This window comes from Larus michahellis, chromosome 6 (assembly GCF_964199755.1).
Source record: "Larus michahellis chromosome 6, bLarMic1.1, whole genome shotgun sequence".
NCBI classification, from domain to species: Eukaryota; Metazoa; Chordata; class Aves; order Charadriiformes; family Laridae; genus Larus; species Larus michahellis.
Genome location: NC_133901.1, coordinates 65,235,085 through 65,260,923, shown reverse-complemented (window position 1 = coordinate 65,260,923; position 25,839 = coordinate 65,235,085). Strand labels below are relative to the sequence as shown.

The 25,839-nt window shown below is 37.3% G+C and overlaps 1 protein-coding gene across 4 annotated transcripts in view; it reads right to left on the bottom strand.

Moving 5' to 3' along the window:
* Nucleotides 1-1,226: 1,226 nt before the first annotated feature.
* The window catches only part of ATRNL1 (attractin like 1), a 527,347-nt gene continuing 502,734 nt past the window's right edge, over nucleotides 1,227-25,839 (bottom strand). For 3 of the 4 annotated variants that reach the window (XR_012587528.1, XM_074591197.1, XM_074591198.1), the window contains one exon: nucleotides 1,227-2,536. Coding sequence is in view for 2 of the 4 variants with exons in the window: in XM_074591197.1 (XP_074447298.1) it covers nucleotides 2,412-2,536 (125 nt within the window). In the remaining 2 variants the exon portion in view is untranslated. The remainder of the gene's footprint in view (nucleotides 2,537-25,839) is intronic. The other variant, XR_012587529.1, reaches the window with a different exon arrangement.

The following is a 25,839-nucleotide window of genomic DNA, read 5'->3' as shown; positions in this document are numbered from 1 at the left end:
TCATACCTGCTTTTCAAGTAGTTGTCAAACTCCGGTTGAGATATGGAGGAATGTAATCCTTTATGAGTGAGTACAGTCAAAACTGCTCTACAGGACTACATGGTCTTTCTGTGTACGGGGTTTCCAGTACAGCCACAAAACACACACTGCATATTTCTTACGTGAAATGTTTAGGTTGAGGATAATACAGAGTTTGGAATATATTCCAGACAAGTGGTTCTTTCCTTTTCATAAGTGTATGCATCTTATAAACCAGTTCCATCGGTTTATATTAATTTCAACAGATCAACTTGAAAACTGACAGCAAGGGTTGTTTTCAAAAGGCCATTTTTTTCACTATGCTAACTAGCACTGATTGAAAGTTCCCAACAGAAGCTTTAAAAAGGAATTTTTAAAGTTTTAAGATATAAGAGACTGAGGTCAGAATAGGCAATAAAAATCACAAGATTGTGATGGCATTATTTTAGGATAATAATCTTATTTTAAGATATGAAAATACTGAAACAATCATGCCAGCATAAGAAATAATTATACCATAATTCATAAGTGCATAATTTATCAAAACAATAGAGCAGTCATGGTTAGACGCAACCTAATACTCCTGTATAAGATATAACTACATACTGTACAATCGTTCCTTTTTATAGTTATTTTTACATTTAGTCCTCATCCAAATTAAGCTGAGTACTTCTATGTATGAATGGCGTTACGAAATAAACACAACTCACAACAGGGCTTTATTACTGCTACTGCACCACCATGGCATGCAAGTAACTATGTAGTCAACTATAAACAGTAAAATGTCATCATCTTCCTGAAATAAAAAGAACATGAAAAATACAGATATAGTAGTAAACATCAATTTTCTTTTTATATCTTTCGTATTTACCAAAAGTCTATTGTTACATGAGGCATTTATACCTCTGTATCACTCTCCTGTACTAGTATGGTGGCAAATTTGGAGTTGAGAAACTATACTTTCAACAAGCTTGTACAAAACTACTCGTTTCATATTATACTGCTGACAACATGTAATGTGTAAATGAGAACATGACACATCTGCTACCTACCCCTTAGCATTCTCTTACTCTTTTGTATATCCATGAATTTTGAGTAAATAAAAAGGCTGAGGGCCACTACAGCTGTTTGCTGGGTTGTCTGTTGTGGTGACCAAGCCCCCAAAAGACTGATGTCCTATAGAAAGGAAACTCTTTCATCTGCTTTTTCGTTGCTGAGTACTGATTGTGTGAGGTTCCATACTGGACATTGGATTTGAGAACCACTGTTGGAAGCAACTTGGATTTCTAAATATTTATTTCTTTAATTTTTGTTATGCAGGGTAATTCCTTAACCGGTTTGAAAGTGAGGATGAGATGAAATTCTGCAGCTGGGAGAACAAAAAACATTCATACATTATTATTATTAGAACAAGGGTCAAAGTGCTGACTGGGATTAATTTCTTCTGCTTGGAGGTCAGGACAATATATAGATACTACCAAATTTCAATATTGAAATAGGAGCAGGTACAATAACAACAAGTTAAACTCTCCTTAGGCTTGTAAACTTGGAGACTCTTGGAAAAAAAAGCAAACTTTGTTGCAGAAGAAGCTTTTCCATGCTCAATTAATTTTGCAAATCGGTTAGCTGGCATGGAGGACCCACATACGCTCTTTGTAAAAGATATTCAGAATTTAGAAAAGACTCGGGTACAGAAACGTGAAAGTCCACCCATCACTCTGCTGCAGCCCAGATCATGTTTCTGAGGCTTTTGCAAGGTAAAGAAAAATAATTATGAAACACTCAAATCAAGGTTTTTTTTATGGAATTATCTTTCAAATATTACACGTGGTGTTCTCAGGTTATACCTATGCTAAATTACACGCTGCCTACCTGTTTCAGGCAATGATAAAAGAACACCTGAATCCAAATGATCCTCTTTAGTTCCTGCTTGCTGGAAAGAAATCTTAGTGCTGATTACAAGGAAAGAAGCGTACAATTCTCATTGTTACATTAAGCTATACAAAAATGTTCTTTAGTTTCCCGGAATTTGCTTCGTATTCAATTATACAATTTCCTTCTACATTACAAAACAATGTACAGTTTTTCCTAGTTCTGTCCAAGGATTTTCCCTGCTCTGATATGTTCAGGATTAAGAATACTATGTATTTTGTTTCATGTTTTGTTGATATCAGAACCCACCCTTTTTATTAAAGCTCATCAAACATACTTATACCTACCAGAAGTTTGTTCTGCTTTGGGGTATAGCAGGCTGTGTGACTACAACAGAGCACAGTACCTCATATGTTCATTTATAGATTTGCCTCCATAAAACCTGAGGCTGTAGTATAGCTTTCAATGGAAGCCATTTAAAAAGAAAACATTACAGAATATACAACAGTAGTTTTTAAATCTCAGACACAAGTTCCTTGACGTGTTGAAAGATGATGTTTTCGATTTCTGACTCCTGTACTCTTATCTTTACAGTCCGCAGGCTTCTGTTGTGAAATGTCTATCAGTGCACTTGCAATTGCAAGACCTGTAAGATAAATAAAGGAAAAACAAAATTTAATGCCCAGCTTTCCTGAGAAGAGTTCCAGAGCAGTGTGATGGTCCCTTTCATGACAAGTTTTTGTACTTTCCCAGAAGTGATCAGCTTCATTACAGAGTTAGATAACAAGTTCTCACTTTCTAAAATGCTACCTGGTAACAGGGAAGAAGCGGGGGAAGAAAAAAAGTGCAGTTAAGACACTAGACTGGAAATCAGAAGAACTGAGTTCCATTTAAGTCTCCTATTGATTTGTTGTGTGATCTTAGCATCACCTCTGTTTATCACTATTTTCTTGGTTATGCGGACCAGCAGCTCTCTGACATGGATTTTCTCTTATTACATGTTGTGCATTGCATTTAGAAATGGACGAAACTACCAAATCAGTTAATAATCAGATCAGAAAATAAAAGAGAAATGGAGACCACGGTTAAGACAAGATTTTACCCCTGAATATTTCCCTTTGCAATCTATATGCTTCCTAATTTGGAAATATTCAGAGGTTAGTATTTACCATGAAAAGAAAGATATGAAAATATCTTTCCAGAACGCGTGGATTATGAACCATCAGCGAACCGCGATGGTGTTGGCCTGGATAAATTTTAAATGTCATCAACTCACCAAAACTCTTCTTTTTTAAATTCTGGTTAAGCTGTTGCCATTTCATGACCTGTTATAATCTTAACAGGGTGTTACAGAGGGCATGGACAAGCATGCTTTGGAAATTAGTGGTTCAAGACTTTACTCTTCCATTTGCATGTTACTGCATACTTGCTAGAAATTGCTGGCTTTCGCTGGAATGCTGTCATTGACAGTACAGATAATACATGGTAGCTCTAAATTTTTAAATTCACACAGGAAATATTGCAATGAAATGGATTAGGAGCATTCACATCATTCATATGTTCTACTCCACTATGGCTGCTATAAACCCGCGACACTTATATCTGCAAAAGCACATCTATATGTACCCATAATGCAGGCAAAGACGGGGCTGGTTCTCCATACTGCCCAGTACAGCTCAGTCTCTACCCAATAACAGTACCACTCCACAAGGAAACCTTTGAACATACTTTTCACCATGTTTAACAGGCAGGCTCTGTTTTTTTGAACTCAGGCCAATATCAAACTCAGGTTACCTATTACAGAATGCAATTTTTTCATACAGAATGCAATATTTTTCATGCATTCCCTCATTATAACACTTAGCCACTTAGAAACCGTGCAAAAAATATTTTTCACTTACAAGTGTTTCTACAGGCTTCTTTTTTAGTATATGATACACTGTCAGATTCGATTCAGGTTTCCAGTATCCTGAAAAAATCTATGCTATTGCACACTGTAACACTACCTTTCTTAATTCACAGAAATGTTGCAAGAATCAATTTATGTGCATAGAGCTTTTTGAAAATACACCACACTATACTCTAAAATGCTAAGTACAATTATCATTGCTGCATTTCAGGATATGTAAAAGCCAAGATTAATTAAGTTGTTTTTCTCACATACACACATATTTCCTGGTATGAGGTAGCCATGCCTTAAATTGGACTTTGATAAATTGAATTTTTAAAATCTTTGAGGCACCTTTAAAGTATCAGCAGTATCCGGTATTAGCAAATTCAAGGATAAAACCTAAATAACATTTTGATAGTTGCTTACATGTGATCCTGTCTTTAGCAGCTAAGCTTAGGAGTATGCTAAATGGAATGAATATTATATAGGAAAACAGGTTTTCCATTTTTTGTAAGCTATTTTAAAATGTACTTGGATGTATTCACTTTACATAACAATTATCAAAAAGGAAGAACTATTTCCTTCAAATTAAATGCCGCATACTGGGATATACTGGCATGCTGTTAGAGTTCCATTAAATCGGGTCACTCTAGAAGATCATTTTTCAAAATGTCACACAAATCATCTGATGAAATTCATTTATTATGTTCTCTATGCCCAGCATAGTTCCTTGTTATCAAAGCAATACAATTAACTGGGGGAACAATTCATTATTTCAGACTGGCAGTCTAAAGGAATTTCATTTACCAAGTCAAGCTGATGCACAGACACTGCAAGCAAGCAGAATTTACATCAAAATACAACAGAAGATTTGATAAAAATGCTGTGGCTTAAATATTCATTAACACACACCACCCCAACAAAACATTCCCTTTATTTTACAGTTTTGTATGTAAACAACAAATGCGAATACATTTATAGTCATTCAAGTTGGAACTGTAAATCGTATAACGTTCTATGTCTTTTACCTCAGTTTATAAGTTATTTCATTTACCCATCTGCCCAGCTTCCCTCAGTGCTGCCATTTAAATATCCTACCTACCATCCAAATTGGTATTTCCCAAACCAGTGCATGGTCTCTGGTTGCTTCTGACTCTTGAGTAAGGTGGCAGAAAGGAACAGTAGAATCAGTAAGCGTCCCACACGGAGAATCAATGGGTCACCTCTAATACTCTAATTTCTGGAAATTCAAGCCTAGCTGCACAAACGGACCTATTTATAAGTTTAGTTTGGTTTTCTCCTAAATGCTATAGAAATAACCTGACCTAGTTCTATGCAGCTAAAACAATCTCTAGCTTGTTTTAAGGATATGTATGGAAAGATCATTAAGAAGTGAACCCAGTCAAATACATAAGTGGGAAGTATATTTTTGTAAGAGGTAATTGCATCCACACTGAGAAACATACCAGATAAAGCAATATGAACTTGGTTATCTTTAGCAGAACTATTGTCTTTCCTAATGGAAGTTAAATGGTAATAGTTTATTCTCAGGAAGTAAGTGCCTAATCATAAAATTACTGGTGTGTGAATTTTTTGTCATTTTTTTTAAACAATTATGCAAAACAATTAATAAGTACAAGAATAAAATACAGCACATCAAATGAGATTGCCCTGAAAAGCGCATTCCCGATTTATACACAAACAGCATTTCAATTCTGCATTCAAACAAAAGCATCTGAAAAAGTCATTCATTTTGAGATGCACTCCTCCCGGTCTCTGTAAAAACAGGCAGTACTATATATTTTAATTTTGCAGCAAAACAGCTTCATTAGGCGTGAAAGGTTAATTGCAGGTTTAAGTGCAGTTCAGGGAACAGTGCGCGGGTCTGTAGTGAATAGCACAGTCTGCTACAGGAAGGCTGAGTGCTGTAAACTGTTTGCCCTGCTGAAATGTTTTACTACCTCATTTACTAACTGTCTTCTTTTACTGCTTGTATTTGTAGTTCTTCTAAACCTTTAATAGCTACAGTTTTATTTCACTGTAATCAGATTTAAATGGAAATACCCATGCTGGGATGTTTAAACGTTTTCCTCTGATTGTATACAGCTACATTTGAACTGATGCAAGGCTACACTATCTCTCAAAGTAGAAAAAAAAAAACCCTAACATTGAAAAAGTTAGTCTTACATGCTGGCGTGCATATTTAAAACCTTTTTTTCCTCCTCTATTGTTCATTTTAATGAGAAATGCATTGAGTTCTTACTGTCCCCTTTGTTAGAAGTAAGGGAACAAAGAATGACCTCAGATTCATGGTTAGGCAGGTAACTGGAAATGTTTTTCTCAATTTAAATATGTATTACTCAGAGATAACATTTGGATAGATGTCTTCATTTGATTACATTCTACACATTTTCATTGTTACGTAGAATCAGATAATTCAGAAAGCTCAAGACAATAAAATAACTGCAACTCAGGTAGATCAATTGGATTTGTTTGATATTTTAACCAAAATTATAGTCACTGCTTAAGGTGACCTTAAGCAACGAAAATAAAATGACAGCTGCCATATAGAGAGACTTAAACAGAAAAGACTGGCTAAATGCTATACTATTAAAGTAAAAGCTTCACCCTTCAGCACCCAGCAGCCTTTGTGTCACTTCCATTTGTTGATTCTTTAAAGACATGTTACTGTACAAGCCCACCTAATAGTGGACAGAGTCCTTCTATCATGAAGGATCTGTTATTCAAAGTCTTTCCATCGTAGAAGATGCAATGCCCATGAATATCCCTACAAATGGATCGAAGCAGTTTGAAGCCATACTGAGTAAGGGATGAGAATTACAGCCTCTAATGCCTCATGAAGATGACCATAGCACACAGCGAAGCCAGTGAAGAGAATTTCATGCTCATCAACAAAACCACCAGTTATTACGTCGGGAATTTTAATGAGTTCGGTCATTTATCATTATTTCAAGTCCATAAAGAACTGTTTTGTAAATACACAATGTATATTATGTGTGTATAAATGACATTTATATACAAAACCACCTTGTTAATAACGCAGCTTTGTATCATCCATTTCTTAATTTGATGAAGCAGATCACTTTCACCGTAACCTTTATGGATGCAAACCAGGACTGCATACATTTATTCTTCACAGGAAATATCTCTGTTAGCTATAGCATCTATAATGGCAGAAGAACATAACTTTCAAGAAGGCTGTTACTAAGTAAGTGTTTCTGAGTATTGACTGAAAAAATTCTCTCATTTTCTATGAGACATTGCGCTAGGAATATTCTTATTCAGTTTAGTTGTTTGGTAACATTTTCAAGATTGTCTGGTACTTCCTAGACCTTTCCTGTTTTCTCAACCAAACTTAACTTTCTCCAAATGGACTAACTGATGATTCATTTTCATGACTGAAAAGACCAGAATGTGGTTTGTGGTACACACTTCCGTGGTATAGACTGAGTCGTGTTGGGAGATATCCAAAAGGCACGTAAAATGGAACCAGAACAAAAGCACAATCCGCAAAACCTGCTCCTAACCACTTACAAATCTGATACTGAAGTGGCTACTTTCCAGGAGAAAAATTAAGAGTCATCTGAAGTTCAAGACTGTACATGGCCCGAAGAACCACTGTATGTCACAACAGAGCTAAGTTCATTTTGAAGTCAGAAAATAGTCAAATCCTTCATGTGTATCTGAGGGTCCTGATCTGTCCGGTTTGCCTAGACAATATCCAGAGATCATGGACTTAGTCACAGAGAAAAACAATCATAAGCAACCGCCAAGAAGAATAAGTATCTTCATAACCTGTCATATTGAATGTTTTTTTTATTTGAATTAAAGTTTTTTTAAAAGGACAAGCTGACAGCACCTCAAAATCAGAACGTCTTTTTATGGGCTCCTCTTCCTGTTTGGTGCATAGATGTATATTTTAAGTTGACACCATACTTACTATGAGAAAGATATATTAAAAAAACTAACCTAACTAGGAAATTACTTTGGGCAAGTAACCCCATCATTTTTTTCTGTGATAATTTTTGTTAGATGGGAAGACAGCCAAGACTCCAGGAGGTATGTTTTCCTTTTCTTATGCATATAACTTAATTAAATAAGTAAAATATGAGACAGAGCTTAAACCGTAACAATAATAAACTAAATAATGAAAGTGCGGAATTAAATAGCCACACACTAGCAGAGAGGAGATGTCATGCTCTTTTGTATTATACTCTTGGTATTTAGAAATAACAGCTATCTATAGGGGACTAAGAAACTCTTATTCCCAGAATAGACTTATAAATTACTTGCTGTCAGTTTGTGGGAAATGCAGACTATACAATAAAGGATCTTTTACGAAATGTTCAGCCTTTCCCAATTTTTCTCATTTTGAAAAGGAAATGGCCCTACATATTTGTGTGAAATATTTGTGCTCCAAGGGGCCGGTAGTGATTTTTTTTGTATATGGTCAGGCAGTTTCCCCTTCCCTTTCAGTGTGAGATATCTGTAGTTTAGTCTGTAATCCAGGTCTGTACAACATCTGGTGCCTTTAAACTATCCAGCCTGCCAGCGGCCAAGCGATAGCATGGGCTGTTTGGTCTCACTGGCTATGGAAAGACAGGTATTGACTACACGCTTTGGGATAGCTCTTGTCCATTCAGCAGGACAAACAAACACCGTACTGACGAAGGGGACCTAGTGAGGAGTTGGAGACACTATGGTAGTGGGATTGGTGCAATCTAATGTTGATTTACTGAAGCTTTTTTCTCTCACCCTCTTTTCTCAACTCAAGCCCTAATAGAACACAAGAATCATAGAATCGTTTAGGTTGGAAAAGACCCTTACGATTATTGAGTCCAACCATTGACCTAACACTGCCAAGTCCACCGCTAAACCATGTCCCGAAGCACCACATCTGCATGTCTTTTAAAGACCTCCAGGAATGGTGACTCCAACAGTTCCCTGGCAGCCTGTTCCAATGCTTGACAACCCTTTCAGTGAAGAACTTTTTCCTAATACCCAATCTAAACTTCCCCTGGCTCAACTTGAAGCCTGTTCCTCTTGTCCTGTGGAGAACCCCCACCTTGCTACACACTCCTTTCAGGTAGTTGTAGAGAGCGATAAGGTCTCCCCTCAGCCTCCTTTTCTCCAGGCTGAACAACCCCAGTTCCCTGTTCATACCTGTACACCAATCCGACCTGTGTGCCTTGCCCAGGGAAGACAGTTCAGATGGAAGTAGAAACGTGCTTACTTAACAAGTGGGAGAGGAAGACTGAGATAATGGCTGACCTGAGCTGGGATGGCACCTCTTATCTGAAACTGAATAAGAGGTGATAAGTGGGGAACAGTAAGTCATGGCGGGTCTTAAAAATGAATAATTATATTAAGACAGCATGTGGCAGTAGTTCTGAAGTTGGCTGCAGAGATCCTGAGCAAGGGCTTTTGTTTTGGTGATGGAGAGGGAAGATGATGGTGTTTTGGAGAGGCTGCAGCAGCAGAATTCAGCAAGACTATGCATTCTGGTGGCAAGGAAACAAAGAAACGACTGTCAAAGAATGCTTGGGCAAGACCGGAGGGACAGCAAAGGTAATAGTGTCATTAACACAGACTCAAGGGAAAACAGTGGAAACTAATATGAAGAAATGTAAAACATCGTGGGAATGAAAAATAAACTACATAAAACTGGTCTGTAACGTAAACTGTTGGTGAAGGGGAACTCAAATCCAGGTGTATGGAATACAGACTTCCACTAAAGTCAAATGCATGCATTTTCTACAAATAAAGGAAGAAATTGAACTACAGATACTTTCCCAAGAACTCTGACACATTACTTTGTCAAAAACTGTTTAAATTTGAAGAGTAAAGCACACCTTAAGCTATGATGGTTCAACAACATTACTAGGTATATCATCTTTTTCTTGGACACTATTCCTTGCAGTATTGTGGTAAAGCTGGGCACAGATTTGTCCCGTGATATTAAGAATATGACTGATTCTACAGACTAAAATAAAATAATAAAAAAACTGTTGTAGTTGACTGCTGAGTCTGATGATAAATCATTCTTCTCAAAACCTCTTATTGACTCACTTTAGATACTACCATTGGCTTGGGGAATGGTTACATTTAGACTAGTTTAGGAATAGCTCCTAAAGCTGCAATACTTACCCAGTGCTAAATTTCAGTTAATAAAGCAGGCATCACATGTAGTCAGGAAATATAGTCTTCTTACAGAATAGCAGAGCTAAGACAATGAAAGCGTTTTGATCGTTTTATCTAAGAAGTTCTACCTTGGCAATAGTTACAGGTAAGGGACCTATTGCTAGACCATTATTTTATTCCATTATTGTAATTTTCGGAGCATGGTTTATTTTATACAAAAATGATTGCAGATGTTTGCAATTTTTTTTCCCCTTTGACTTAAAAATCAAGCAACAAGTAATAACTGCATTAATAATTATGTATGCGAACAGACTTTCTCTATCCTGCATTTCTTGAATATAAGTTGCAGAGTCTCAAACAGGTGTATCAGTAGCAAAATACGTTTACGTTTTTAGGGGGAAAAAAGGCAAATTTCTAGGATATGTAATGTTTTCAGAATGCTATCAATCAAATACATAAATGGCAAATCACTTGTAATTCACAAAATAATTGTTATTTGAAATTATTAGCAAAACAAAGGGTTTAGTTTGATGGCTGTTAAAATCACTTAAAAGAAATAATCTGTTTAGGATACATGCAAACCTCATGCAGATTAATTCCTTGATGTTCTGCTACTGCGTATTGCACATCATGTGTTAAAATGTAAGTAATTAAAGAGGTTTCTATAATGGACAGTAATATTTGAAACATTTGGATTTTTTTTCTCACAAACTATTAAATTTTCAGTTTGATTACATCTCCTTTTCATTGAATCATTTCTCCATATGTTATGAAAAACATCTCTATTCTTGTGATGTTGTGCAGCCATTTAATTTGTTTTCTAGAAAATCACTATAAACTAATTTGCTACTCTGCAAGAATTTGGTAAGATGCATTAATCATGCCAGAATCTAATTTGGTCTTGTAAACCCATTTCCGTAGAAGAGGAAAAAAATCTACTTGGAGTACTGAAGAAGCACTATTTTCACTTACTTTTAGCAATACCTGTGTTAACACAAACAAAATTATAATTGGCTTTGTTTAGAAGTCAGTATCACAGCTGTAACCCAGTTGGGGTTAGTTTATGAACCTCTCTACAGTAATTAGACAAATTCGGATTGCAAAAGCCTCCTCCAGACCAGTACACTTGAGGTTACTTGTACAGCATTATTTTACTCTTTGTCTCTACCTTCAGCAATCTCCTTTTATTGGGGTCATGCATGCCAATCAGAGAAAAACAAAGATACGGAAACTGTAAAAAATCGTGAGCTTGAGTTACAATGTTTTTGCAGCTTTTTACCCAAATCCATTCATGCAGTTGGACTCTTTAACCAGTGATGAAAGCTGAAGCCTTACTAAACATCGCGAGTAGGATGAACACCTGTGAGACAGAGTTTTATCGTTCACATAAACAGAGTGTGATCGACACTCCATTAATACAGTGCTGAACTATCATTTCATGCAATTAAATAATCAGAATATCTGCACGTGTGTGTGTGTGTGCCTATATGTGTATGAGTATCTGGGAAACAGAAGGTTTGAGCACAACCAAGCGATCAGGAGAACAGTTAGAAGGAGAAATGGCAGAGGAATTCACTGGGGTCTGCTTCCCTCCAGAGGGGTCTTACTTGCAGGGGGTGATTTAAAGCAGATCTCTTTCTCTGTAGAGGAAATCTGGGGTGATTAACCTCACCAGGTGAAATTCAGTTTTTGTGAATACCTCCCTAATGTTCCATCTGGGTGATAACATGTATTGTCAGATTTGCAGCTTTACTACTCTGCCCTTCAAGACAACACACACAACCTTAAAGACAAGAGGTTTAAGGGCCCAAGAGGGAACAATTCTGCACCCACTGGAGATAAAACAATACTACTTACATTATCATTTACTTTCAGAACAATAATCCTCAAAGATTCTGTTTCTTGCTCTTGCACCTTTATTTTGCAGGTGCTGTCTTTTTTCCCCACTGTCAAAAATTTTATTTAAACCAGAATGTGATGAACATGTTCATACAAAAAATTATTACAGTTCACCAGAAATTCAATAGAACTGCAGCTTAATCAGAAGTAGGCATGCTATCTGCAGAGCTTTCCCGTAATGCGTCCTTACTTTTCAGTTTTGCTTTTGAAGGTTGACAAAGTACTGGACTTGTTTTCTATTTCCAACATACTGCTGCAATACATCATTGCTCTAACCACTGTTGGGCTTGTAATTTGGTTCTGGCCAAATAACAATGCCAGTTTTTCAGTATTCTGCTGATTTCCACAATTAGACATTCAGCACATCCCCAGCTACATAGCCAGCAGTCACTCTGACAAAACAAACGATCTTGGGAGTGTAACACAGAATTAAGTCAACAGGACAGAAAGCGTGCACAGAATTTTGAACCATATTTTGAAATACTACTGAAGTGACAACATCAGGGTCCTCAGGATTTCTAACATAAGGGTATTTGTAGTTTCAGTACCTACTAATGCCCAAGAATAAGGAAAAAGAAAAAAAAAAGATAACACAATTGCCCTGCTGTCAATATTAGGGTGGTTCCATCAGCAAAGCTAGCATCAGCTTATACAGAACATTGATTTTTATTAATTCTAGCAGAAGAGCTTGGTAAAAGGTTGAAAAGTTCAAACCATAAAAAACATTTCAAAACCCAAAGATTTTATATAAATAGCCCTACCAGAATCCTGGTCATCACTGGAAGAGAATAATTCTGAATGGGATTCCAGTATATACAGGGAAGCTATACAGCTACTCATTTATTCTTTCCTGAATCTTCTATATTACACTGAATACACTATATTATGACTTTAACAGGCAAAATGACACACTTAGACCTGGCTACTGTCAAAATGTATGGAACATGGTTACATTTCAAACACTGCATGTTCATAATTGATTACATACGCTTTGTCATGAACAGTCAATATAGGTAAGTATCAGTAAAATTATAGTAACAGAGCACCATTTCTGTTTGTGTGACATACGCAGGTAGAGCAAATGCCTGAAACTGCGAGATTAGTAACACAAAATATATTATATGCCCTAGGCATGCTTCATAGTTTGGAGAGGGAAAACTAGAAAACTAACAGTAGATAGTCACAGCTTGTTACCCAGCTCTATGTGTACTCACACTCCAACAAGTAGCACTCATTGTCTCATTTGTCAATCCCATTATAAGATTTGAAAGAACTATTTTGGTACAAAGATTACCAAACTATAACTTTTGACACTTAAACATTCCTCTAGATGCCCCTTTGCATCATCTAGCAGATGTAACTGGAAAAATACCCTACCCTCCTAACACCCAAATTCAGGTTCACTGTTTCTCCTTACAGGAACCACATCCACAGGAGATACAGGAGCACTGAAATATTCCTGTCTTGGGATCAGATTTGGCATAAATCTCAGGCCGATGTGCACACCACCTTTTTATACAACAAAATAAAATCTCTCACTCATTTCCTGTTGAACAGGATTCATGATACTAAATGGATGTGAAAGCAAAAGGTAGAAATCAAGTGAAAGATAAAGTCTAGAAATTTTCATGAGGTCCATTTCCCAGCAATGTCAGCTCCCAGAAGATGTACTCAATGAAAATAAAGCACCATGCTGGCTTTGTATTTCTAGGGTGTGATCAGGAGCTAGTTTTCATTTACATATTTCAAAAAGCTTTTACTATGTGATGAAGGAGGAACAAACCTTCAGCAAGACATTAGAATCCCCTCACTGCAGTTTTGCTAAATCTCCCATCTGGTTTTTAAAAGCAGATATTATGTTGAGTATTTAACATACCTGTAGCTTCTACAGGTAAGTCAGTGATAAAAGAAAGACTTAAGGAAAATGTGGGCCCCCTCCAGAAGGAAACAGGAGACTTAGTCACCCAGGACGTGGACAAGGCTTAGATAGTCAATGACTTTTTTGCCTCAGTCTTCACTGGTAAGGGCTCTAGCCACACCACCCAAGTCACAGAAGGCAACAGCAGGAATTCGGAGAATAAGGAACAACCCACTGTAGAAGATCAGGTTCAAGACCAGCTGAGGAAGCTGGAGATGCATCTACGGGTCATGAGGGAACTGGCAGATGAAGTTGCCAAGCCACTATCCATCATATTTGAGAAGTCGTGGCAGTCCAGTGAAGTTCCCACCAACTGGAAAAGGGGAAACATAACCCCATTTTTAAAAAGGAAAAGAGGAAGACCCAGAGAACTACAGGCCAGTTATTCTCACCTCTGTGCCCAGCAAGATCATGGAGCAGATCCTCCTGGAATCTCTGCTAAGTCGCATAGAGAATAAGCAGGTGATCTGTGAGAGCCAAGATATAGGTTAGATATTAGGAAGAAATTCTTTACTGTGAGGGTGGTGAGGCACTGGAACAGGTTGCCCAGAGAAGTGGGTGCCCCATCCCTGGAAGGCCAGGCTGGATGGGCCTTTGAGCAACCTGGTCTGGTGGGAGGTGTCCCTGCCCAGGGCAGGGGGGTTGGAACTAGATGATCTTTAAGGTCCCTTCCAACCCAAACTATTCTGTTTTCTATTCAACTGCTGACCATTTCCCCTTCTATTTTTTCCTATATTCTTTTTGATCAAATGTGAAAAACTTGGCTTTAGTTGTCTCATTTCCTGATTTTCTATATTTCAATTATACTTTAATGGCTATATATAAAGTGATGATGATACAAGAGTGTGTTGTGAATGAAATCTGTTTTGTACTATCTCAGCTTCTGAGAACTGCTACAATTTGAGTTGCTTTCTTCCGTAGTCTCTGAAGTGCCTTCTATAACATAATAATATAATAAACCCTGAATCTGCTCTTCCCTTTGCAATGCATTCCAGCATTCTGTTTCCCATAATGCTGCTACATTATGATTTGCAACTATAAATAATTATCCTAAGTTATAAAGATAAAATATAAAACTTTAAAGCAATACCATTAGACACCATACACTTGAGACTCTGAAGCAGCCATACGCAAACATTGATTTTCATAAAAAATAGAAAAGGTGGTGATAATAAAAAGCATGGTTCCTGCTTAGGATTACTTCACCAAAAGCTTGCTGCAATCTTGGGTGCAAAGAATGGAAATAGTAGGTAATCAGTGGCAAACTGCACATTGTTTCTAACAGGTGGGGCACCACATTTCATGCCCTCTATCTCAAAAGGTGAGGAGGGGAAAAATACTGTTGTGGGAATGGGATTTGACAATGTGTGAGGTTCAGTAATAGAAGGTATTATCCCCCAAAAGAGGACGCCTCAGAGATGAGAGGGACTTATCTAAACCTCTGTAAGGCTTGTGTTCAGATGTGTGAACTTGTGAGTTGATTTTTGTTTGTTCTGTCTTGTCTGGGCAAGCATTCAATATAACAACAGTGGAAGATATAGGATTCTTGGCTTCTTTCTCCATTATTTTTCATTGCCTTCCTTCCACATAGCCCTCCATTTTCCAATAATTTTGCTGCTTCTCCTCCTATTAAGCGTGAGCTGCCACATTATTTAACTGCCTTTACAAAGTACTTGTTTTTCTCTACCTAGATTTCCAATAATCAGGAATTCTCTTTGTGAATCTGATGTGAGTTGCCAAGACTAGTCTAACTGCCTTCCACGTTCTTTCGTCTGTTTGGATTGTACTAGTATAAGGAGGTGGTGGTATGGCAGGTTTTAAAAGCTGCAAACATCTTAATAATCATTTATATTGTTTGTCCTTCTCCTGGCTTCTCATTTTAGTGGGCAATTCTTTTCCAAGAAGAACACACACATCCACTATTTACGAAGAGAGACAAAAATAACTGTTCACATTTGAACTATCATCTAGTTATTTCTTTAATAGCAATGAAGTAGGTTGTGAATAATCTAAATACAGCCAGCCTGATTTCATTATTTCAGTCCCATATGTAGTTTAAGAACAACATTTACTTTCAAGATTTTAAAAGCTGTGTGTTAAATAGCGCACATTTTAAGGCAATTTTTCATCTTCAATGTCTTTAACTCTACTTTCACTAATCATTCTGTAAAAGTGACAGAAATATGTTTTTCTCACTGGGATGGCCTCAAGGATACATCTCTCCTTTGTGCCAGTGTGAGATGTGCACGAGGCTGCTGAATGTCTGCAGAGGCTGAAGCAGTGTGGTTTAAGTCCTCTCCAGATCCACTGAGATGGATTTCAAGGGGAGCGAAGCAGGGCCAAGAGCCTCTCACAGGAACAAACAGCCTTTAGGGTGAGGTACATCATTCCTTTGCTCTGCTGAAGCCGCATATGCTCAGTAATTTAGACAACTGAGTGCTTCATCTGGGACAAAGTCACGATGCTGTCTTTACATTTTCATTTGGCTTTCTACTCTTTGCCTTTCTATTTACCCAGGTAAAACCAACAAATCAACCTATTGCCCTGCAACTTGCCTCTTCTGATCCATACCAACAGTTCCATTACGTCCAGACAACGAAAAATTTTTAGTGAAACAAATGCCTAACCATATATAAGCCTATTAGATCTAAAGTTTGGTAGGAGAAATCTGGCTCCCAAAATTGAAGGCCTAACTTAAACAAGTTGAATTTTCACACTTTTTTTTTTTTCTTTTTCAAAACAGTAGCTCTTTCAAGTCATATTTTAGAGCTTTCATTTACAAAATGAATGTTTACTGACCTTTCCATAGTGGTTTAAATATGAAGACAAGAGATGTGTCCAGGGAGCAAAAATAGTATTAATACTGAGCTTATTATCTCCAAAGTGCTACACACAAATTAACTAATGCATGCTAATACAGTGATTAGCTTGTTTGCCTAGGTTTAGTACAATGACTATGTTTCCTAATGCCATCTTTCAATGAGACATGGTTTGGTATCACACTGAAGCCAGGACAGCTCTTCTCAAAACATACTGTGCTTAACATTTGTGTATTCCCCAATGAAAATCATATAAGTCTTTGGAGTACTGATTATTTGCAAAAGACAACTACTTTTGGAGAAACATTTTGAAATCAAGACATGCTTTGAGTTACTGAAAGATTGCAATATTAGGCAGAACCATAACAGATTGTTGTTGGCTAGGTGGGATGAAGACGGAGCTACAGACATTTCACCCGGGATGAGTATAGGGTTCCTGCATAAATTTCATAGGCATTGACCCCTCACAGCATCTTCTCAGGAGCAAATAGCATAGAAAGTCCTTAGAGGAAAGTGCTGTCTCCCCACCATGGGGCTATCCCTTCCCTCCTCCTTTAGGGAAAAAAACAACAGACCAAACAGTCTTTGCCTGTGGCCTTCCCAGAGGACCACACTCCGTGGAGAATTTCATGGCATGTACAATTCCAGTGTTCGTAGGTTAGATTAGGTACATGTTTGTACACTTCTCGATGTAATAAGGTCCCAAGCCACAGGCAGGCTTCTGAAAGCCTCAAGAATATAAATAATAATAACAAAAAATAGTAATAAATAGAAATGAAACTGGTAGCATCACAGGTATTCATGGAGATTTGTACTGACCAGAAGAAAGGTGGCACAATATCACTGGTACAATGTATCCTGAAACAGCTCGGAAAAAGCAATCTGGAAAAAACCCAATATGAATATAATGAATGAGCCTTTACTCCATATATGAAAATGTTTCTGATACTGACAAAAGAAGGTACAATATTTATCATTCTAGGATCACAGGGGACAAAACAACAATATTAAATCATGAGAGGTTTTATTTGTGAATTGGCATTGTTTTCTGTCCCCTGTGTTACCAGAATGATAAATGCTTTCCTTTGTGCAGGAAAGAAAAGGTTTGATACTGGCTGTGCATTCTATAGATTAATGCTACAATTTTTTGAGAGGTTTGGTTAAATCCTCAGAAATACCCATGTTTACATTGAAGGTGTTAATAAGCATTTTGGGGTGCTTGTTGCCTGGGGTTTTTTTTCCTCTCCTTTTTATTTGAGAGTCCCCTTCATGATATTTTATTTTCTAGGGCAGATGAAACAAGATTCAGTTATCAGAGTTCACAGGATAAGGGGTTGGAATATTGCAGGAGCACAATGTGATCAAAGCGGATGGAAAAGCAATCCCCCAAATGACTAAGGGCAAAACTGCGCCAGTCCCAGAATTACAGAAAGAGCTGATGTGTATGAGACATATTAAACACTTGCATTTGAATTTTTAATATCGAAAATAAATGTCACAGCATTTTCATGAAGAATCTATTTGTCTTGAATGCAGCTCATCTGCTACTCCTCATTATGGATTACACCTTTGACTTTTTATCTATCTTTAACTCCTGCTGAACGCTCTAGCAGTTCCAATGACTGATAGGAGGTTATGGTTGTTTTCATCTTTTTCGTACATTTTATGTTTTCAAAAGCCAGCACAGAGTATTCCAGTGATCAGATGAGAGTTAACATATTTTGTTGCCAGTATTTTCAAATGCAAGTAATCTCTTCTGGTTTGCACAATTCAGGATGGATATGGTGCATCACTACGCCATCTAATGTGGCTCAGCTCTGAGAGCTTCAGGGCTTGGCTCTGCCTTCAGTGCCCTAAGTACACATGGATGATTTTTTTGAGAGAGTAAATACTGAAAGTGTAAATAAGTACATAACTAGCAATCTGATTTCCAAAGATATATAAGCATGACCCGACGAAAGGATTATTTCATGATAGTATAATTCTGTGCATGCTCTGAGTGCTGGAGAAAAATTCCTAGAACACAGACAATTTTATCACACAGGATTCAATTGCTAGGTTACATGCACTTAAGAATAATATTTAAAATTACACAGAAATGTATTCTACGTATGTTACGTATTAGAGCATGCATGGATAAAACAGCTCTTCAAAATAGCGTGGCGGGTTTTCATTTTCTGTTTCAGTGCAATTGCTATTACCGTTACTCAGACATCTTCCTGTAACCGCTATCAGCCCCAGTCAGGGATACAGCTCCCACTGTGTTGGGTGTAATACATGAGCACAGCACCAAAGAGCTTACAACCTAAACAACTTCTTTTCACTGTGTTTAAATTTTCATGTTTAAAGAAACATATTCACAGACCTTCTTAACCCACAGACTTTTAAAGTCAGGCTGAACACAAAAATTTAGCTAGACTTTTCTCTCATCCAATAACCTACTAGGGCAATAAAAGTTCTGCAAATCACTACCAGCTCTCAGTTACACTGTGTAGTTCGGAGGCTTCAAAATATATTTCTGACATCCTGTTACACAGCTACTACTGAGCAGACCTTTGTAAATAGCGATATTAATGATGTACAAGAAAGAACACAATGTACCTCACTCCTGTAAATCTACATTGGCCCTGCAGTTCTAACACAAGTGAAAAAATACTATTTTACATTAAAAACTGTCAATATAAATACTGCACAGATCTATGGAGCAACAAGACTGCATTAATCAACATTTTTTTTTCGGAGAGAACTGGATTAAATTATTGTGAAAACTAATAAATGAATAAGCTGCAAAATCCAATGCCTCGTATGGTTAATTTTAATAGCAAAATGAGTTTTATTTAAAAATAGTTTATGCTCAGAGTTAACCACAAAATACCTAAGTAAAAAAAAGGATTGCAGTTTTTAACAGCTTGTAATATTAGCACAAAATTTCTGGGAAACTTTTAGGACACGTACAAACAAAGTTTTGTGTAGAAAATCACACATAGAGAAGTTACAATGAAAAGTGAAGAAGTTTCCGGATTTCGATAGATTTCAGGCTGGATGTGTCTAAAGATAAGCCCTGACACTGGCAGGCCGTCTCCCCTGAAAATTTAGACTCTCTATACAGAGATCTTCAGGTAAACCAATTTCTACTTTCACCTCTGCCTCCAAATGCTGGTCTCAAAGGACTTCATTTCAGCCAAGACCTGTCAAAACCCCCAAATGCTTTTCATTACTGAATGCCTTCTGTATATTCTTTGTCAGCTGTGTTAAAATAATAAATTCACAACTGATTGATTTTTGAAAAGGGAGAGAACCTCTTGAACTCATCCCCTGATTTTGTTATTTACACATGTAAAAAATGGGGGGCATATTTAAAATTGTTGCTTGAAGTCCATGCTTTGCATGCCATTTATGGGGTTTAAAGTAGCAGCAGGTTCAGAGGAAGTTACAATAAAAATCATTCTCAGTAGGATGGCTCTGAGGCATCAGGGGTGTGCTCCAGTCAGTGTATATCCTTTTAAGTCATTAATATTAACGTCAACTCACTCACAAACATCCAGCACAGACTAGGTGCCCTGGTGTTCTTAATTGGTGCTATGAAACAATACAACTGGTTTTTTAATATTCTGACATATCTGTGGGGAATTCAGGACATTTCTAAAATTCCTCTGAGAGGTGATTCTATAGAGTTTTTGTCAGCATCAAGGGAGGAAAATACACAAAACCCACACTGCTGGATTAAGATGGTAACAATGGTTATATTACCAAAAAAAGTAGAGTCTTTTCAAACTGTGTGTGTAGACAAGGAGCTTAGTTTGGATGAAGCACTTGCAAGAGCACTTTAATGGGGGACAAGAAAGCAATTAACAATGAAAAGTCACTGATGCAAAAGATAGTCCTAGAGATTAAAATCTTATTGAAACAAATGCTTCTCCATTTGATCATAATGAATTGAGCTGAAAGATCTGCAAAACCAGTTCACTGAACACATGAGAAGAAAATAATAATGTGTTACTCAATTACAGCACAAAGCTTTCTGACCAACACACTGCTCTACAGCATCAGTTAAATAGAAATAAGAACCTTGGATAACACAATAGTAGAATTAGGCATAGTATTATTTGAAATTGCAATGTGATAATGATGAAAATATATACGGATATATCAATTCGTACAGTACTTTAAAAACACAGGAAGAATATGCTTTCTCCCAAGTGGATAAAGAGAACGTGCAAAGGAACAGAGATGAAATGGGCATAGCGGGAAGGCCAGGGCAGGGATAGATGAAGCTAATAGTGCAGGGAAGAAAGGCACCGTGGTAGGGCTAAACTGAGCACAGGGCAACTGGGGAATATACTGAAGTGAGAGAAACTGCAGAGACGGAAGTGTGAAAGAGAGGGATAACATTAAGAACTGAAGATTGAGAGAGGTGCATTACATGTGTGGGAACAGACTGCTTAAATTAGAGAAATCCATCAGGTCAAGGTAGATTGGGTCTACCCAAGTAGATTGGGTAGGACGGAGACAAAGGTCTCACATTCATCCCATCTGCCGTTAGGCACCTAGCTGAGACACCCAAATCTGGAGATGCATGTCCAAAGAGTTATGGAGATTGTAGGTGGGCTGAATTGCCCTTCAACAGAAGCTTGAATGATCAAATTGATAACACATCTAAAATAATATGCACAGATTATGCAAAACTTTTGGATTAAATGGGACTGCTATAAAAGAAATTCAAGGAGGTAACAAAAACCATAAATATCTGCCCAAAATAGCTGTCACGGGGAATTGTTATTGAACATTTCTTTCATGATGCACCCTTAACGGGTCCTGTGTTCTTCACTGCTGCCATTTATGGCAAAATATGGTGATAACAGAGGTAGACACAACAGAACAGTCAGCAGTGGTGAACATGGTATCCATAGGAAAAAAACACTTTGTTTTTTAAATGGGCTCTATTTAAATATGTTTTCTTTTTAGTTGCTTTACCCCTATAGCCAAATATGAACTTACACATCTGGAACAATAATGTGGGATATACCAAAATAAAGCAGTGAATTCAGAAAGGGTCTCAAATTCACAAGTCAGGAAATGATAAGGGGAAATGATTTGATTACATTTGGAAGTTCAAAGAAGGAAAGATCATGTGCTAAAAGGGCTCTTTCACCTTTTCAGCAAGAAAGATTTAAAGCCTGAACTCAGGAAACCTAAATGAGGTGAAATTAAGGGAACTTTGATATACAAATCATCAGAGTACGTAAGTCAACAATTCACGTCTTAAACTCTATGAAAATAAGGAATCAAACAGATAACCTGAAAGGTCAACAGACCTGGAGGCAGACCATCAGAAGAAGAACTATAACAGTAAAGCACTGGAAGGAACATAGATAGGTGGGTGCAATTACAGAAAAGCCAAAGTGCTTTGTTAAAAATCAATTTTTAAATATATATATATACACACACACGTATGTATATGTATATACATATATATAGTTATTTCAAATGAACATATTTCACTAATAATTTGCTGACAATTTATTCTGTCAACTGAATAACTCAGAAACCGAAGTTAATCCAAACTGAAGAACTCAGAAAATATATGTCAGTAATTTCAGGATGGAACAAACTATCTGAAAATATAAATTTCTGCACTGTCCAGTAAGCAAAATATTTTTAGCAAATGAAAACAAAACCATGAAATAAACTTCTAGGTGAGAAAAAAAATTGAAATCATCAAACTATCAATACATTTTGGGTTTGCCCGACTGTAAACAATCAACATAAATCTCACCTGAAATTAAGCTGTAAATATCATTTATTTGCAGATCACCATTTACTTGCATTTCAGTCACAAAAACTTTGAAGAAACTCAGTTTTTTTGTTCACTGCCACTATGTTTTCTAATACTCCTAGTCATGTGCTACATGCTGTATGTAATTAGGCATGACGAACCTCATCCATTAATAGGAACAAACACAAGGGTTAAAACTTAAGTGTGAACAAAATACGGGGCAAAACGAAGCAGAAAATGTATCGCCTACAGAAAGGTCTTCCTAGATTTGGGGAATTCTGGACAAAAGCTTATGTGCATCAAAAGTTATCAAAAAGAAGTTGTAATTCTTGTTTAAAAGAAACAAGTAAACGAATAAAAAGGTGGACTGCAGCCCTTCAGAGTTACCTTCTACTTATCCAGTGATCTGCTGTTAAACAAAGCCCTGTATGCCACGGCAGGAGTATACAAACCCTGCAGAGGAACCAGACAGTGAATATACAACCGTTCATCGTGGTTCTTACCGCAATAATGAAATTAACTTTTAGACATTTTCTGCATGACTAATCTCTCTTGATTACATTTTGAAGTTTTTCAGTGAGTGGTTAATTAATGGTGGACAAGGCCTCCTCTTTGTGCTTCTGCTGTCGCCAGTACAAAAGGATTGCTGGGCTTTGGTGCACAGGTCTCCACTGTCTGGACTCGTCCCTGTCAGACTGTTCCTTGCCTTCCCTTAGAGGCGACGGAGACACAGTGAACCTCACTGCTGGACTCAACACCCTGTAGAGCCATCAGCAGATGAACTCCATTTCCTCCTCATGAAAAGGGAGTTTTGAGGAGACCTAATTGCTGTCCAAGAACAGCAGCGTCCCCCCAGCCTGCCAGATCAGAAAGGGGAAGGGAAGTGGGTGTTCAGTGCTGAATGGAAGGACAAGGCCTGCATGGAATTCCTGTCTGTCAGACCCTGTTCTCTTGATTTAAGAAATATTTCTAATATTGTTAATCTATTTGTTGAGATAGGTACACAAATGCCTACCATCATGTCAATGCATCCACTGCTTGCTTAAACTTTTACACAGGCATCTTGATCAGGACCTGACCTATCCTGTCAATGGGGGAAATACCTATCCCTCAATGAAAGCATCTAATAACACTTCTAGGAGATTCACATGATTTTTTTCCTTCCCTACAGATGTCTTCCACAAAAATATTTGTGAAAAGAGATGACGTGCCCACAGGTTTCAGGACACTTAACATCAGAACCGCAGAATGCCCCTCAAGCATAGCAGGCATTTGCTTGAGACCAATTTTCCATCAGCCTTGATGCAACTGTGCACACAAAAATGTTCTCTTTGCAAATCTCTTTTACAAACTGAGGCTAATACCTGGAGCGTCTAGACCAGAGACGCACGACAGGGATGTGAAGCTCTTTATAAAATTTGACTGAAGGCAAATCAATATTACAAACATACCCATAACAAGGGATCCATTACTGCTACAATATATAAACCAGCACTGTGGCATGCAGCGAGCACTTGTAAAGTATGTGTCAGGAGTGGGAAATTCTTTTTTCAACTCTTTGTGAATATACAGTGATACAATATCACTGAAACTGGAAAATATTATAAGCATACCCATACGTTCATAACTTTAAACAGAGTTATCCACCACAGTATATTCTCCAGTGCTTCAGTCCCAGTATGGTAAGGTTTACTTTAGTCTTTTAATCTGATCATGCGTACCCCTAATTGTTTAAGCTATAATTATTGATGTTAAATTGTTTTGCCTTCTATGAAAAATGCGCTTTGGAGAGACCAAAACCGAAATTAAACGCATGTAAAATAACAGAACTGTTTCAATGGCACTAATTGCAAAACAATTTTTAAAAGTGTCTTTTGATGAAATAATTGTTTTAATTATACAGTATACTTAGGTTTACCAACTATAAACCGTTCAGCTTTTAGCATTAAGATAATTTCATGTGGACTGCTTTCCCACACTTTTTTTCAGAGCGTAAATAAACTAGAAATATAAATCACTTCAAAAGGACATGAGAACAATACAGACGGAAAAGTGGTGATCTCTCTACATATACAGGGTTCTATCACAGTAGTAGTATCCATTGTTAATGGATTTATCTAAATGCAAACAGGCAATTCATGAATTGCCTAGGAGAAACCTTAATACTGGGGCAGTAGTAAGGAGACCAAACCTTAGGTCGTTCAGAAACAGCATCTGTCCATGGAGGGCTCTGAGTGGAGCTCAGTGAGGTCCCTCCCGTTGCAGGAGGACCACACCGGGGTAGGTCTTCTAGAAGGAAGTCCTCAAGAAAGGAAAAAGTTCCCATGCCGCCTGCCTGCCTTAAGCTCACAGATCCATGGATGGCTCATTTCAAAACCAAAATAAGATGCTTCTTGACTGCACGCTGTGGCAAACTATAAGTTCGCCGTGGTACATTGTCCATTGTCTCAAGGAAAAAATAAATGCAATAATTGTTATCTACATGGCCGCAACTTTCCTCTGGGTTGGTCCTAAAGTTTTCTTTGAGCATGAGACACCTAGAAAAGGTGTTAAAAATCAAATACTGTATTAGGGAAAATTAATTCAATAAAATTACTATTCAAGGTAATTAAATGATATCCCCAGCCAAATACCTCCAATTTGGTATTGTATTTATTGTCGAGTGGATACAGACATAGTAAATGTCTTCTGATGTGGTAGGAAGGGGAGCAGAAAGGAGATATTCGTGATACAGAATGAACGTGGAAAGGAGATGTTGGAGAGAGACGTTGCAGATGTAGACATGCTCTGGCAGAATTGCAAACATTTTTACAGCTATAAAACACTCCAATCTCTTCTCAGTTTAAAAATATGCCTGCAAAGAACTACTTTGTATTATTCTGTGAAACAACTACAGTAACAACTGCTTGTATTCTCACTGCCTGCAAAAGCTCAACACAGCAGTGAGGAGGCTTCTGCTTCAGTAAAAAACACAGTATTACTCTTATGAAATTTCAGAACTATCAGTCCTTCACAAGACAAAGAAAAATCCTTCTGTGCTCTGACTGCTGAATCAGTTAGTGTAAATAGAGCAAAACCAGAGGAACTGCTTGGCAGGATTTTAAGTAGTCTTATCTCTACACTGCATTCTCGCTTGTACGGCACCGCAGTACATGCACAATACTTTTTGCGTTGGTCTTGCTCTCACCTTGTAATCCACCAATCAAACTGGTTGAAGGATGCCAGAGACTAACGTATCTGTTTAAACTTTCCCACCTGGTAATTGCATTTCAAATTTTCTGGCTGAAAAATTTATCTCGCTGAGCTTTTTTGCAAAGAATGTTATTTTAAATAGTCTTACTGATTAATTCATGTTTTCAACTCATTGAATTTCCACACTGCCCTTGAATTTCTTCCATTATGAGGAAAAAAAATCTTCTACAACATATTTTATTATAAAAGATAATGTTGAAGCCTTCAGAAGAGTTATGGGTCATATCTTCAG